General features: G+C 35.0%; 1 protein-coding gene across 1 annotated transcript in view; it reads right to left on the bottom strand.

Moving 5' to 3' along the window:
* The window catches only part of LOC143251745 (transferrin-like), a 35,218-nt gene that overhangs the window by 14,940 nt on the left and 2,406 nt on the right, over positions 1–17,872 (bottom strand). Inside the window, 5 exon segments of the mRNA XM_076502989.1 lie at positions 2,213–2,497; positions 3,687–3,801; positions 3,803–3,945; positions 6,298–6,425; positions 7,209–7,302. Coding sequence (XP_076359104.1) covers positions 2,213–2,497; positions 3,687–3,801; positions 3,803–3,945; positions 6,298–6,425; positions 7,209–7,302 — 765 coding nt within the window.

Genomic DNA, 17,872 nt, shown 5'->3' with positions numbered 1-17,872 from the left:
AATAGGGAAAATAAAAATAAAAACTATTTTAGCATTTAATAGAGAAAATGTGAACACTATGAAATTAGCCAAAATACTAGTTGGTCAAAAGTTTAAGACCATACTGAAACGAAGCGTTAATCAGTTAACACGTAAAGAAATTTAGTCATTTGTATTCAAGCATTAGCGTTGTAAACTCTCTCACTGACATCTCCTACGTTACATTGGGTAAAAAACATGGCAAAGGCTATAAATTTGACAGAGTTTGAACGTGGCAGAATTGTCGAGCTGCAAAAGCAAGGTCTCTCTGAACGTGCCATCGCTGGTGAGAGTGGGCGTAGTAAAACTGCTGTTGCAAATTTCTTAAACGACCCTGAGGAATACGGAACGAGAATTTTAAGTGGTCGGCCTAAGAAAATTTCGCCGGCGTTGAGCAAGAGGATTCGACGGGTTGTCCGGCAAGATACCAGCCGATCGTCGAACCAAATTAAGGCCCTTACTGACGCTACATTCATAAAACGGCATATACGAGAGAAAAGCTTTGCAAAACGTAAACGTCTTTAAAGGCCACGGCTCCTTCCACACCATGAAACAGCTCGGTTAAACTTTGCTGAGAAGCACCAAACATGGGACGTACAAAAGTGGACGAAGGTTTTGCCCTCTGATGAGAAAACATTTAAGCTGGATGGTCCAGATGACTTCCAACGTTATTGGCATGATACGGATATTCCACCGGAGACATTTTCTACACGATACAGTGGAGGAGGTTCCATCATGATCTTGGGTGCTTTCTCTTTCCATGGAACAATGGAGCTTTAGGTTATACAGGGCATCAAACAGCAGCTGGCTACATTGGCATGTTGGATAGAGCATCCTTATTGACTGAAGGCCCTTGCTTGTGTGGAAATGACTAGATCTTTCAGCAGGACAACATTGCAATTCACAATGCCCGCAGGAGAAAGGACTTTTTCATGGCGAATAACGAGATTCTTTTGGACCATCCAGTGTGATCACCTGAACTGAATCCCATTGAAAATGTTTGGGGTTGGATGGCAAGGGAAGTCTATATAAATGGACGTCAATTCCAAACAGTGCATGGTCTTTGTGAAGCCATCTTCACCACTTGGAATAACATTTCAGCCAGCCTACTGCAAGTGCTTATATCGGCCATGCCAAAGCGAATGTTTGAAGTTATTCGCAATGACGGCTGTGCAACTCACTACTGAGACCTCTTGTTGGGCATTTTCTACCCTGTTTAGGACTTTTTTTTGGTATGGTCTTAAACTTTTGACCAGCTTGTATTTAGGCCAATTTCATAGTGTACAGTGTACACATTTTCCCTATTAAATGCTAAAAAGTTTTTAATTTTTATTTTCCCTTTTCTTATTTTCATCTTTCGAAGCTCTACTCAAATATGTAGTTGAGTCTAACAACGCAAAATGCATATTTTTTCTTTATATTCATTCTCCTTAAGATTTTGGCCAGCAGTGTATATATACACACAATAAATAGTTTTATATATTAATTTAAGTTAAGAGTAAGATCATTTCATTGAAAATATTACATACACAGGTAATTGTAGTTTCAATTTGATGTGAATTCTCAAACATGGCATGAAATAATTTTGAAAATAGATTATGTTATTCATTAGATTGCCTTTTACGTTTGTTGATAAGCACAAAACTACACAATACGCTCTTTATACTCTGCCCATCACGTGTATCAGAATCCGATTCGTAGGTTGTATGTTCTTATTGTTTGCTTTTTTTTTAATTTCACGCAAAGCTACACGAGGACTATCTGAGGTAACTGTCCCTAATTTAGCAGTGTCAGACTAAATGGAAGGCAGCTAGTCATCACCAACTACTGCCAACTTCTGGGATATTCTTTTGCTAATAAATATTGGGTTTGACCGTCACTTATAACGCCCACACGATTGAAAGGGCGAACATGTTTGGTGCGGCGGGGATTCGAACCTGTAACCCTCATGTTAGGAGTCAAGCACACCAACCACCTGATTATGTCTAGCCGATGTGTGTTTCGAGATTTACCGTTAAAACATTGGAAGATGTTCTCATAAAAATAAAGCATCAAATGTGTTAAAATCACATTTATTGATCACTTGACTAATGATATAAAATTATAAAAGAGTAAATCGACAAAATATGAGGTTTCTGATTCAGTATTTTCCTGTCGGACTATTTTTTGAAAAATATAAATACAAAAAACTCACCTGATACTGGTATTCCTACGAAAGCGTTAGATGGAATTCGTGCCCAGTAACATGGGTTGGTGTTTAATATTTGATCTGTAGTTGAATTCAAGCACAGGTATTCATATTTATTTGCCAAGGTTTTTCGATTCTTAAAGAACTTCTCGGTTGCTTCTACAGTTGTGAAAGCAATATCATTTCCACTACTCACAAGACAATGAAGTGCGCCCTCGTGGCCAGAGTATCTTTTATCTAAACAAGAAGTTTCCTTTCCGCAGCCATTGCAAAGTTGTGGATGGCGCTGTTCTGTGAAAAGCATTCAAGACCCAGATAGTGGTATGATAATATTTTATAGGTCTAATGAAAATACAACAACTGTAAGTCTCCTGATAATACAATGTGCTATAGCCCTAGCAATCAAACAATGAGTTAAAGGCCTATACTTAGAAATACAAAGGTAGACTGAAAAGCGTAAGATTAAACACAACGATATAAATAGACCTTTTAGATACTGAAGGTGTATTTCTAAAACCAGAAGTCCTTGGCCTTACTTTTAGGCCTAGACTCATTCAAATATATTATGATTTTGCTGTGAATTTTAAAATTAGTAACCCTAACAATATCCAGTATGAATGATTTGTTGCATTGGTCAAGCTTTCGTCCGCCAAGCGGATAAAATATGTGGTTGTATTACAGATTGATTTTCTTTTCACAAAAATTTAAATTTAAAATACGTTATGTGACGTAAAGGTCTAATATATTATTTGATTCGCGGTAACGTAAATTCACATATTGGAATTAGGTAAGGTTATTAAATTGGTGAATTAAAAGGACTTCATAAATATTGGGTAAAATACATGTTACTATGACACTTTACAATGTTTATAAGAGTGGATTATTTTGTGAGTTTAAAAGTGATAAAAGTGGTATATATATAGTACTTTAAACTGATGAATAATTATACAACATTTTACGGCTGCATTTTACATATATTAAGTTACACATTTCATCCATATTTAGGCATCTTATATATAACAACGTATAAAAATCGAAACTACTACAGCTAATGATTTCTTACGTAGGAAAGAAACTACATTTGTTTATTAATTGTCATATTAAGAAAAAGCCGAGTTACTAGTGACATAACCTAATTTTATTTATTGTAATAAATTTAAATTTCGTAAAATATTTCGTATAAAAATCACATTATTGATTATTTAGAAGAACATTATTCTGTGGTACTCGTAGTCCATTATTTTAACAGTGCTTTTAGAAGTTGGTTAAAATATATGTGATCCTTTGGGCAAAGAAAAACTCTTTATTACATTTATCAAACTGAAGGGATGTCATCAGAACAAAGGATGAAAAATGAACTATTATTATTTAAGTTGAAACATAGATAAGTCATCTCATTGGTCTTAATTTTAAGGACGTAAGGATAGAATAAGAAAAATATAACGTCTAACCCTTTATTTATTTACATTACAGAACCTACTAAGCCTTTCTTCCAAAGCAGGGTCCGGAGACCAGCTTCCACCAATGCAGCTCTTCATGAAGAAGCTTTCCATGGAGTGAAGATCACTCCAACAATCGGGTGTAAGTATTTTTTTTCATCGAGAGGGCGCTGACCGGAACGTGCCATCCAGCTACGTCATTAAACGACCCATGACATGACCTCTTACTACGAAGATCCGCTAAATTTGTGAGTCTTAAATCTTTCTTCACAACAGCTGTAGCACGGTATTTATAGGGCACTATTGGACATCGTAAATATTATTATAATTTTCAAAATTAGGCCTAGAGAAACACGAAGAATATAAAAGAAAACAACAACTGTAATCAAGAAAACAACATCGTTTTGCGTAATGAGTGAACATAACAGATCTGGAGTAAATCGAATAATACATTCTAATTTTTGATTACATTATCTTGATTAATTTTGCTGATAAATAATATGTTTAAAGATAATTTTATAAGATTGTGTTATGACCTATTTTTGTTAGGGTTAGACTAACTTTCACGAAAATAGGTTTACGTATGAATGGTGTTATTTGTCGAAATCTAACTAACTAGAGAGGTGAGCAGAAACAAAATAATTTAAATATTCTAACACTTTTTTCACACAAATTTTGTAGAGAAAATATCAGACAATTTTGTTTGATGTGATGTTGTTTGAAAAAAATTCAGAAATTAATCAGTAACAATAAATAATGCAGTTTTAAATATATGATAAGCCTAATAGTTTTATGATAATTACAATTAATTATAATGATGCTTTGCCAGCTTAATAAAGGCACTGACACTACTACAGTTGTTATTGTAATGCTTATATGTTTTTATAGGCTTATTTTACAAACCAGTTGCAGGCTAAGCTTTTCTGAGATACAGTAATTTTATTCTCCCGGTGAAACTGTCATAGTGGGGTTTCAGAATAAATTGGACTAATATAACCTATGTTTTTGTCAATGCCTCACAATCGATTTTACGTAAAATTATATTTAAAATATACTGTGGAATTAAGAATTAAATGTTATACTGTTATTTAATTAATGCTTTCCGTTGATAAAAGAGACTAAAATTCAGTGTGTACAAAGTAATTCGTTAATACTATTTTATTTAATTAATGCAACTACATTATGTTCATATTAATAAATTGTGATAATATAGCTACGTTATGAAAGTCCAAAGATACAGTTTTTGAGTGGATTGTTTATTTCTACTTGACTTTTTTTTTTAAACTACGTTTCGACCACTCGCGTAGCCATCATTAGGTAATTGTCTCTATTTTGTAAAATACTAAACGACCATTTTGTTTCAGCTTAGAAACCATATAGGGCGACACCTTTGTTTTGGTTTAAATTAGGTTTCAGTTCACGAATAATTAATGTTTATTTCCTTTCTCTTATATTCATGTTGTTCTCATTGCATAATATCTTAAAGTTGCTAATATTAATTGGATGTTGATTCGTTGCGCTTTGTTCGTAAATGTGGAATATTGTTATATTATTTTATCATCATGTTTATGTTGCGTCTCGTTTCGCTTATGTACGAGAATGTACTTTCGTATGTGCTATCGCATCGAAAGCATTGATATTTGAAGATTATTCCATTGTTGAAGTTGTCAAAATAGAACTTAAGTTGAACTTTGATTTGGTTTTTGAATAAAATTAAATCTTCTGATTATTTTGTGTTTTTTTTATGCTTGTTTCCAAATGTTTATGCTGTTTTTTGCTACATAACCGTGATGTGATAATACACTTAGTAGCATGTTCTCACAACATTTATTATGTTAATGGTATTTATTAAACTTAGTTGATATCGTTAAAGCATGCGAATATATCTTGCTTTTATTAATTTCATTGTATTATTTTAGTATGATAGATTATGTGATATTAATATCATAAGTTTATACTTCTTGTTGATTTATGTTAACATAGTTAATGTTCATTACGTCATTGAATTATGACAATTTCGTTAAAGTATGCTAATATGAATGTTATGATAATATATTTAGATTATGTGTATTATGTTAATTTCGTTAAATTATTCAAATATAAATATATTATGTTAATATCATTAGATTACGTTAGGCTGTTTATCAGACAATGCTGATATCATTAAATCTTGCTAACATCTAGGTTTTTAAAAGTATAATTTTTCTATTTTAGTATTATTTGAGAATGTTAATACCATTAGGTTAGGTTTATGTAACGGCTTTGTTTGTTTGTTTTGAATTTCGCACAAAATTACTCGAGGGCTATTTGTGCTAGCCGTTCCTAATTTAGCAGTGTAAGACTAGAGGGAAGGCAGCTAGTCATCACCACCCACCGCCAACTCTTGGGCTACTCTTTTACCAACGAATAGTGGGATTGACCGTAACATTATAACGCCCCCACGGCTGAAAGGGCAAGCATGTTTGGCGCTTATGTAACGGGACCAGTACCTTATTAAAAATACTTACACAGTGTTTTTGTGCTATAAATGTGTATACATATATACTAGTATTTTAATTTTGAACGCGTGACTTAAAACTGGGTAACGAATTTCGGTTGTTGGTAAACAAATTTGAAAATAATTATTTTCCATATTGTATGGCTTTATAGTACCTTCATATCCTGTTGCTTCCATAGCTATGGGAACGAGGTTAAAATGTCTTCCTCCTACGTAAATTTCTTCTGGTCCAATGTTGACCAGGTCAGCTTTACCGTCTAGTATAATGCTCATGCAGCCTAATCTATAATAATAATAATTTTATTTAATATCAATAATTAATAACCATGACATTAATGATAATGACATGCAGAAGTGACATGTTTTAAATTAGACATTCTGGTTAAGAAGTTTATTTTTTTATTTTACATAATTTTATTAGATATTTACAGCAAGACAATCACCGTAAAACAATAATGCTTGAGATATTAATTACAGCGATATGTTGAATTTTAATTTTGTGTTATCAATCAATAGGAATAGTAGGTTATAAGATATTTTTAATATGTTTGTAAAAACCTTGAATAATAACTAATTATGCTACTTCTGTATGTGACGTATTGAATAATCGTTAGTTAGGTTACATTTATATATAAAATATTAAATAATTATTAATTAGGTTACAGTCATATATAAAGTATTAAATAATTATTAATTACATTCAGTTAGCATATAACGTATTAAGTAATTATTAATTAGGTTACATTTGTATATAATATATTAAATAATCATTATTAGGTTAGATATATATATAAAATGATTAATTAAATTAGTATACATATATATAATGGATGAAATAACAATAAATTATATTACATCTATATAAAGTATTAAACAATCATTAAGGTATGTCTATATAAATTATTAAATAATAATAGATTTGAAGATTTTTGTAGCAAATATTGATAAAAATTAATTATGAACGTTTTATGTAAAGCATTATTAATTATATTGCATATTTGAAATCGAAATTAAACCAACAGAAGTCAGCGATATCAATATCAATAGTCAATATGTCGATTCTTACTTGTCTCGTCCTTCAACACACTGGACATAATTGGGCATTTCTTGGGACATGGACAAGCAAGATTGTATGTTCTTCCCTGGAACACAAAGTCGAACTGAAAAGAGTTATAATGTTAAAAGATGACTTTTCAGAATGGATTCATATCTAATAACTTGTACGGAGAGGATTAATATATACTAGTTTACAGCGCACGCTCTATACTTTAATATTAGTTACAGAAGTAGGCTAAACATGTGATCATTTATCTTTTTAAATTAAATGAGAATTTTGTTTTCAAATATTACATATCTTAACTTCTCAAGCTTTCTGTCATTTTTAAAAGTTATTTTAAAATAATTTTTGGTCTTATAGTTTTTTATTTTGTAACATCTTAGTAATTTTAGAATATTATAAGTTTTCTTTGTTGACATAATCTTAGTTATAAGTAACTTTTATTTGAATTAATATTAATAGCTTAAAAAGTTATCAGATTAATAAAGTACCTTTTAAAACGAAAAATCTCTGTTATAAAAGATAGTAACTCCGTCTAACGTGATAAAAATGTTTTTTCTTGTTATTCTATCACTTATTCGAAGTATTCGGTAGTAAAACCCCGATTTAACTTACACCCACATACTGAAGCATACTGGAAGCCTTTAAACATTTCTTCCCCTTCCCTCCAGTGACTCAGTGGTGAGTTCCTGAACTTATAACGGAAAAAAAATCGGTGTCTTTATCCACGGTAGGTAAAGCATATATCGCAGTTTTTTGTATCAGTGACAAAGAGAAATAGGACCAAAGAATTTTCATGAATGATAGTTCGATTGCTGACATAGAATTACTACTCTACGTTATTTGGAACAAATGGTGCACGTTATTTGTTGATGGCCATAGAGCAGTGTTTTAAATAGTAGCACCCCTAATTCGGCAAAGTTTCCGTTTCGTCTCTGCCCTTCACATTGAAATAAGTTGCGCAAGTGATAACAACAAAATAAATATTTTCTTTACCTTACTTTAATAATTTTTTTAAATAAAAAAAGAAGAAACGCGTTGAATGCAAAGTGATATATTTGTTATGTTATCGTCGTCTTCAACTCTAATTTTTTTCCGTAAGATGGGGATGTTTGTAAGTTTCTTTTCCTTTGTTAGTTTGGGAGAAAGCTTTTTAATTGGCACTTTATTAATCATAAGTCCAGAGGGAGCCGTTTTGTTGATATTACTTCTACACATAGAAAAAGTGAATAAATTATTTGTTAGTTCCATTATAAGACAATAAGGGGCGCTACATTCAACTCACTGCCGCTATAGGAGCGATTACCAGCTCCTGACCAATAAAAGCTCGTCCTTGAAAAGAGATTGTGTAGCGTTCGATAAGGTCTTTTATTTAATTGTTTTTATGTAAATATGTTGTGCCATGCTTTTCTGTATAAATATAGGAAACTAATTATAATGTAGTGAAGTTTTTAAGGGCTGTGATGTTTAACTTCTGTGAATTCTTCTCTAACAATAAGTAATTACCAATAGTCAGACATGAAGGCTGGTAATTTCCGAGGACAATAGATTGTAAGTAAACAGGGACTCGACTGCCTTCAACTTTGACAAACTACTGTGTTTGTTAGCAATCAGCAGAACTGTTACAATATAAATAGCTACATTTAAATACGAATCACCCAAGGTATTTCATTACTCAAAGAAACATGGAATTTGTTTCAAAATAATATTTTCGGATTGTTTATCATCCATATCTTTACATAATAAATACCGTGTTTCTCCGAAAATAAGACAGGGCTTATATTAATTTTCACTCCAAAATATGACACTAGGGCTTATTTTCGGGGGATGTCTTATTTTGATATATTAAAAAAATGAAGTTACAAAGTAAAACTATTAAACTAACCATTTAAAATAAACTATTATTAAACTATTAAACTAACTGATTAATACTTAAACAAACTAATTAACTAACTATTAAACTAATTAATAAATTAATTTTTTTTTATTTCTTTCCTCTTCCTGCCACTCTTAACTAGGGCTTATTTTAAGGGTAGGGCTTATATTAAAACTATCCCCAAAAATCACACGAGGTCTTATTTTATGGGTAGGTCTTATTATCGGAGAAACACGGTAAGTGTTGACGGAGAAGGAAACGATATAACAAGTGGATTAAAATAATGTTGTAGTTTGTGAGAACAGAGCCACGTATAGAACTATGTGCGCTATGTCCATTGTACGGGTTCGAACGCTGGATTTCAGCATTATAAATCCGTATACTCATTAACTTTTTATCCCCCCCTACACACAGGTGGGTCAGCGGTACTTCAATGGACTCATAACACTAAACCTCTGGTTTCGATACCTGTGGTGGGCAGAGCACAGATAGCTAATTGTGTAGCTTTGTGCTCTAGAAGAAACAAACTCATTTACTGGGAAACAGTAGTTTGGGTCTTACGTGCCAGAAGGGAATTGTTTATAGATGTGGAATATACAATAAAGGACCGAACCGTGAAATAATGGTAATTTGATTAATTCTTGACAATTAGTTCATGACGTGTGAAGTGTTGTGGAAAACAAAATATAAAAATCCAAACAACTCGAATCAATAAACACAAAGAAATTAAATATTTTTAATAACGAATTTGTTTGTTAAACACAAGGCTATACCATGGGCTATTTGTACTCTGCCTACCACGAGTATCGAAACCCAGTTTATGGATTTGTAATTCCACAGCCAATCCGTTGTGTTACTGGGGAAGGGCTTAAAACAGAGTAGGTAATAATATTTTATACAAATTTTGAAAGAAGATCGTGAAAATCACTGGGTAGAGCACAAAAGACTCGTGCGTCTGTACAAAGTTTTAAGGCCCGGCATGGCCAAGCGTGTTAAGGCGTGCGACTCGTAATCTGAGGGTCGCGGGTTCGCATCCCCGTCGCGCCAAACATGCTCGCCCTCCCAGCCGTGGGGGCGTTATAATGTTACGGTCAATCCCACTATTTGTTGCTAAAAGAGTAGCCCAAGAGTTGGCGGTGGGTGGTGATAACTAGCTGCCTTCCCTCTAGTCTTACACTGCTAAATTAGGGACGGCTACTACAGATAGCCCTCGAGTAGCTTTGTGCGAAATTCAAAAACAAACAAACAAAGTTTCAAACAGCTGTTTCTGGAAACATAACTAAGTCATAGAGCACACGGTATTCGTCCGAGACACTTTCGAATGGTGCAAAATATTTCCTTGTGTGCCATTCATCGTATTAATATTTGATAAGTATGATTTTGTTCTTTGGCCATTCAAGAGATGCTTGTTTGTTTCTAGAATGTTCACGCAAACCTGAAGCTTATGGCAAGAGGGAAGGCAACTAGTCAACAGCACTAACCGCCAACTCTTGGGCTATTCTTTTCTGATCGGATAGTGGGAATTTAACAGTCATTGTTACATCGAAACCACAATAACCATAGTGAGTTATTTATGGAAATGGGACGCGAATCTTCTGATTATCAGTGTGGGCAAGCTAAGAAAGAGGCCACGCCCGGCCTACTCTAAACATTAAGGGATAAGTACTTACTAAGGGTAAGTACGTCATTACCAATACTTTACACTTAGAATTTTCAAATAAGTAACAGAACTTATACAGAATACGTCTTGTGACGTCAGGCTTTTCACGTGGTTTACGATACGCGTGTTTAAATTTGAACACTTTATAAGGTTGTTCTTGTTTGTTTTTTGAATTTCACTCAAAGCTACTCGAGAGCTATCTGTGCTAGCCGTCCCTAATTTAGCAGTGTAAGACTAGAAGGAAGGCAGCTAGTCATAACCACCCACCGCCAACTCTTGGGCTACTCTTTTAGCAACAAATAGTGGGATTGACCATTACATTATAACGCCCCCACGGCTGGGAGGGCGAGCATGTTTGGCGCGACGGGGATGCGAACCTGCGACCCTCAGATTACGAGTCGCACGCCTTAACACGCTTGGCCATGCCGAGCCTAAGATTGTACTGATCATGATATAATGTTCTATCGGCAGATATCAAGACCTATAAGAGAGAATTTCCAGAATAACCAAGGAAAACTATTTCGACATAGCGGTAAGTCTGAAGGCTTATAACGTTTAAAAATGGGGTTTGATACCCATGATGGACGCAGCACAGATAGCCTATTGTGTAGCTTTGTGCTTCACATCAGGCAAACAAACAAACAAATAAACATATATACCCAGAGTTAGAGTCGTTACTGATCATGCGTCCTGAGAACGTTGTTTTGGAATCATGCGCCCTCTAGTATTCTATTAGATCAAATAACAGTAAATGGTCTCCATAGCTACAACGACGAAGCTGCTAGAAACAACGATCCCAATGGGAATGCTTGTGTTCAATGAAGTTTAATTCCTGGCTACTGGTTTGTGCTAATATATATAAAATCAGATTAGGAAATTTAGAGAAGTATAGGTTTTAGGTTCGTTACCCACACGTTTAATGTTGTCGATTTCAATAGTGTATATATGACCGTTTGTTTCTTTGTTCAATTTCGCGCAAGGCTACTCTGTGCTAACTGTCTCTAATTTAGCAGTGACAGGCTCGAGGGAAGACAACTAGCCAAGAGCAACGGTGACAGGATTCGAACTGCGACTCACAGATTATGATTTGAGCCGCATATATTTTTTTATTGTTTTTTGTTAAGCGCAACGGTTATCTGTGCTGTATAAGATACAATACTTCAGTTACATATCTACGTTTAGAGTTAGGTGTTTTACAATAAAAGGATTTTTTTTTCTTCTGTGTCGTACCCTGGAGGTCAAACGTGGATATTTTCCAAACCGCTGAGCATGAAACGTGATTACAAATCCTGGCAAACAGCCCTGACGTTGAGGAAAGCAAACAAAAAGGCTTTCCGAAAAAATAAAAAATAAAAATGGGTACATACATTGCCACACCTTTCTCAGGAAAGCAAACACGTAATACTGCTACTGGATGTGGCTAGTCTTTCAAAACACGAACACGTAGACATGGGGTTTCAATTTTTAAGTTGCAATGACAACATTAAAAGGGTTTATGTGTAAATACTATTGTTCTAACTTAGAATATATGTGTAATGTCGGAATACGGCTTGAAGTGTTTGTGCGTTGTAGAACGTTATACAACCAACAGAAGTAATAACTACCTACATGAACAGGTCTTGAAAGACGTGAAAGTGGTTGCTCCAAATTGCCCTGATTCTCGCGTTAGTAGAGAATCTAACTAACATTACCCAAGAATTTGTAACTTATGCTGGAGGGAGGAAAAGCTCTAACGCACCTGATCCTAACTCACTCATGTGCATAACCCGAAGCTGTTGAAACGCAACTATCCAACTTGCATCATTGAAAGGAAGTGAGCTAGGGTGCATAAGAGACTTCTTGGGATGTCTACATATAGCTTTCCAAGGAATTTTGCCACTAAAAAAACAACAACATGAAACGGTTGTATTACGAATACTTCAATCCTTTATTGTATAAGTCCGAGTACCTGGAATGAATATCGTACAGTTATGAGTCCATTTAATAATGCTACAAGTCTTTATTAGATCTCGTGTCATGGAGACCGTAATAAGAAAAGTCAAGAATATTCCATATATTATAAAACTAAGTATATATATTTACTGATGACAGATTTTTTTTTATAATAGGAAAAATTTGTACGATTAGTTCATGTCTTTTTTTTTAATTCCTTCCTGTTAGGATTTTGGCAAGTGAAACGTTGACTGGTTTGTTGTGAGCGCAAAACTAAACAGTGAGGGCTGAGTGATCTGTGAACCGATTTTTAGCGTTATGAAAAGTGTTCACTTGGTGTATTGTGAATACCTCTGTGATATATTCGGGGAATCTACAAAAGTGATCTTACGACACATTTTATATAAGATCAGAAGGAAACTATTAATATATCTAGGATACAGTTTATATAAGACCGGAAGTAAATCATTAATATATTTAGGATTCCGTTTATATAAGACTGGAAACAAATCATTAATATATCTAGGATACAGTTTATAGAAGACCGGAAAGAAATCATTAATATATCTAGGATACAGTTTATATAAGACCATAAATAAATCATTAATATGTCTAGGACACAGTTTATATAAGACTTGAAGGAAACTATTAATATATAGTAGTGTAGATATATGATATCTTAAAACGGAAGTGTTAGTCTTGTCTTAAAAACATGTGATACGTGACTGACTTCAGAAAACTTCCTTGTTTGTATTAAGAAAAAAACGAGTTAGTTGACGAAGTAAGAGCCATATTTGTTGAAGTGTTACGCCCCTTAAGTATTATTGGGTGTTGTCCCTTCTAAGCGGTGGGCCTGGCATGGCCTAGCGCGTTAAGGCGTGTGCTTCGTAATCTGAGGGTCGCGGGTTTGCGCCCGAGTCGCGCCACACATGCTCGCCCTCCCAGCCGTGGGGGCGTTATAATGTAACGGTCAATCCCACTTTTAGTTGCTAAAAGAGTAGCCCAAGAGTCGGCGGTGGGTGGTGATGAGTAGTTGCCTTCCCTCTAGTCTTACACCGCTAAATTAGGGACGGCTAGCACAGATAGCCCTCGAGTAGCTTTGTGCGAAATTCCAAAACAACAAACAACCCTTCTAAGCTATATTTTAAAAATCTGACGTCATCTGGGAAAGGGATCAAGACATCCAAGCCCCATCCCAACCTTCGTAACCGCCCAGGCATCATATTATAGTTGTTGCCCATCTACTCTACAGTTGAAAGGTGGAAGTCTGTGTCCACCTGTCACTCTACAGTTGAGTGGTGGACGTCTGTGTCCCCCTGTAATTCTACAGTTGAGTGGTGGAAGTCTGTGTCCCCCTGTAACTCTACAGTTGAGTGATGAAAGTCTGTGTCTCCCTGTCACTCTACAGTTGAGTGGTGGAAGTCTGTGTCCCCCTGTCACTCTACAGTTGAGTGGTGGAAGTCTGTGTCCCCCTGTAACTCTACAGTTGAATGGTGGAAGTATGTGTCCCCCTGTAACTCTACAGTTGAGTGGTGGAAGTCTGTGTCCCCCTGTAACTCTACAGTTGAGTGGTGGAAGTCTGTGTTCCCCTGTAACTCTACAGTTGAGTGGTGGAAGTCTGTGTCTCCCTGTCACTCTACAGTTGAGTGGTGGAAGTCTGTGTCCCCCTGTCACTCTACAGTTGAGTGGTGGAAGTCTGTGTCCCCCTGTCACTCTACAGTTGAGTGGTGGAAGTCTGTGTCCCCCTGTCACTCTACAGTTGAGTGGTGGAAGTCTGTGTCCCCCTGTAACTCTACAGTTGAGTGGTGGAAGTCTGTGTCCCCCTGTAACTCTACAGTTGAGTGGTGGAAGTCTGTGTCCCCTTGTCACTCTACAGTTGAGTGGTGGAAGTCTGTGTCCCCCTGTAACTCTACAGTTGAGTGGTGGAAGTCTGTGTCCCCCTGCCCCTTTATCAGTCTTCTTACTCATTCATTTGTCTATTTTCTTAAATTCATGGTAACATGAATACACAAAAGTCAATTCAAGTAATGTCGATTGAAAGCTAAATATGACGAAATGATCATGTTACATCATCTGTGTGCAATTTCCAGACAAAGGAAAAACGTCATTACCTCAACTTGACATTGGTTTTTCCCAAGTTCAAAACAACCTCGTAGTTAATACGAAAACGAAAACTTTTTTTTTAAGAAGGGCGTGTACAACAAGTCAAGTTTCAAGGGGATGTAGGAAGTAAGTACTTCCCCCCCCCCCAAAGTTACCGGAACTGATAATTGTGGATAATACCGCGAAGGTCATTTCGATTTATCTTATGTATAAATTTTCCGTATAGTTCTATAACTCGCGTTAATGTTGAAAGGGGGAACACCCACATCTCTTTGTTCCTGATAAAGTTTAATATTTGTGAGTCGCTGTTTAAGACCAACACCTACGATTGTCAGTTTCTTTGTGTGGTTTAGAGTAAAGCCACAGAGTACTATTTGCTGTGCTCACCGTTGGGAATCGAACACTGGATTTTAGCATTGTAAATCTGTAAACTTAACGCTGTTCCACCGTGAGACAACAGGTGTGGTTTATTCTAAAGTAGTCAATATTATTACCAGCATGTCCTTCTGTGGGGCAGCGTTAAGTTTATACTTACCACGCTAAGATCCGATGTTCGGATTCCCGCCATGTGCACAACAGGTAGGCTCATATGTCTTTGAGCTGAAAAAACAAAACAAAAAAGAATACGTATATATTTAGAAAGCGATAAAACATCGTGGTAGATTTTTACAATATTATCATCAAACGATACACAAGTGTCACAAATGTTAAAGTCTTTTTTTGTTGTTGATGTCAAAGATATTTTCAAACTTTACAGCACTTTATGCGAGAGACATTCTAACTTGCAAGGATCAAGATATGAGTACAGACATAAGATCCCTAATTTAAAGCTGTTGATCAGAAGAGGAAAGAATGATTAAACATTGTCCATCACCTTAAAGCTACACTGGAATGAACAGTGGTATTAATTTTATAAAGTGTTCATAGTTGAAAGTTCGGGATATATTAAGACGATATTTTGAGGCTCGAACCTTGGACTGCATTTCAATGTGATAAATATTATCTACTTATCTAGTATTTAGACATAAAACTGGCGAGCTCAGTACGTTATATTAAAATTAGTTTGGAGACTCACTACGTAGTTTCGCCATTTGCAATCGTGCTTTATCTAGTAAACGTGTAAAAGCCTCGGGCGTAAGGTTTTCACGTCCAAAGCACACTACTCTTCCGAGTAGTCTTCCATAACCCATCCACAGTTCGATCGAGACAGTTTTCAACCACTCATTTCAACTGTCCTATGACACGAAAATCTACAGATGACTTGACCGGTATGTTTTCACATTTAATAATAATTTAATTTAATGAGGTACGCGATGGTTGGAGAAAAGGTATATGAGTGAACGTGTTATCTTGGTGAACTCATACCTTGTCAACGTTATTTAAAGACGAAGATATTTCTTGATTATGTTGTGTACTGTTTATCTGAGGCACGTGGACAACATTTACAACTGAAGTTCGTGGATTCTCACCTGCTATAAGATGCAGCACTTTGCTTATTACGGGTTGGGTATGACTTCTTGCAGGTCTCTTTTGGGACAGTTCTAGTACCCCAAGTTGCTCCATATTATTTTTTTGTCAATATCATTAAGTATAAGGGACATCTCCACCTTGGAAATTCTATATATTTTTTAACGTAACACATCTTCATGATCTGAGTGCATGAATATTTTGCGTCAGAAATGGCTTTTGCACGCGGATCCCTAAAGCGATTAGTTTTTGGTAGCATCGCTCTACCAACAAAATGGGAATGTTAAAATGTAGTTATGATACATTCTGTCCCACCATGATTTTAAGTGGGCATGATTAAAATCGTTTTATTAAAACCCACTCAACCATGTATAAATAAAGTTATAGATCCATACTTTTGTAGGTAAAACTAGTACAAGAAAGACTAATAAATTTTACACAACTACGTGGAACTGTTTATAACACTTCGTATATAAAATGCACGTGTTTCGTGAATTGTTTCGTTTGTTATATAATCTTTGAACGAAATATTATATACTTAAGACTATGTTATTGCTAAACATGTCAAATTAAACTACCTTGTGTTAAACTTAACCCTAACTTCCAGAGGCGTAGCTAGGGGGTTCCAGGAGGGCTTACCCGTGAAATATCTGGGTATACTGATTTCATATTATTTTTCAGCTTTTATATATAATAAACACGTTTTGTATCATTTAATAATAAAATAAAACTTTCAGCTTTATAATTTATTACACTCTCCTGTTAAATTTGTTTGCCCCCAATGAGTGTAAAACCTGGCTACACCATTGATAACTTCTAGCCTCTAAAGCAAGATCCAGTTTAGGCTGTGTTTTTTAGTATTATTCTGGGGTAGAGACTTAATCGTATTCCGAGAATTGTGACTGTGATTGGCCGGACATTAGAGTGGCGTCCTTAAAAATATTTTCTATTGGGAGGTAGGATCAGCTTTTACAGTGTAATCAACACACTAAAATAATATGTTTTATGCGTGTTTAAACGTAACATAAATTTACAGCTTTGATAAAAAATTACAAGAAATATTTATTTTATTTAATTACGGTGTTGAATTTACATATTAATATAAATGCTTCTCTTACCTCTTCCTGTGGGAGTCCCTGATCCTACCCATAAATTTAAGGTTCAGTAAAGGAAACTATTTGAAGGCACTTCCCTTACACTATCGTGTATATATATATTAGTTCTTTTATTTAATAATAGATGGCGGTAGGTAAGGTATGCTGCAAAAGTCGGTCAGTGAATATCAATTATAATAACAGAAGTACGATCAGCATAAATGAATGATAAATGGGAAAAAAAAAATAAAAACCTTACTTGAAGCTAGAAACGAAAAGGTAGATATAGATTATACACGTAAGGAATTAACTTTAACAAATTCAGGTAAAGATTCTAGTGTTTAAGGTTTATCTCATCAAGTGGCATCGAAAATAAAATTAACTACAGAGTTTAAGTATGAATTTCCGCAAAGCTACTCAAGAGCTATCTGCGCTAGTCGTCCCTAATTTAGCAGTTTAAGACTAGAGGGAAGGCAGACTAATCATTACTACCCACCGCCCACTCTTGAGCTATTCTTTTAGCCACGAATAGTGGGATTGA

This window comes from Tachypleus tridentatus, chromosome 6 (genome assembly GCF_004210375.1).
Source record: "Tachypleus tridentatus isolate NWPU-2018 chromosome 6, ASM421037v1, whole genome shotgun sequence".
Lineage (NCBI taxonomy): Eukaryota > Metazoa > Arthropoda > Merostomata > Xiphosura > Limulidae > Tachypleus > Tachypleus tridentatus.
This window is presented reverse-complemented; position numbering and strand designations above follow the sequence as displayed.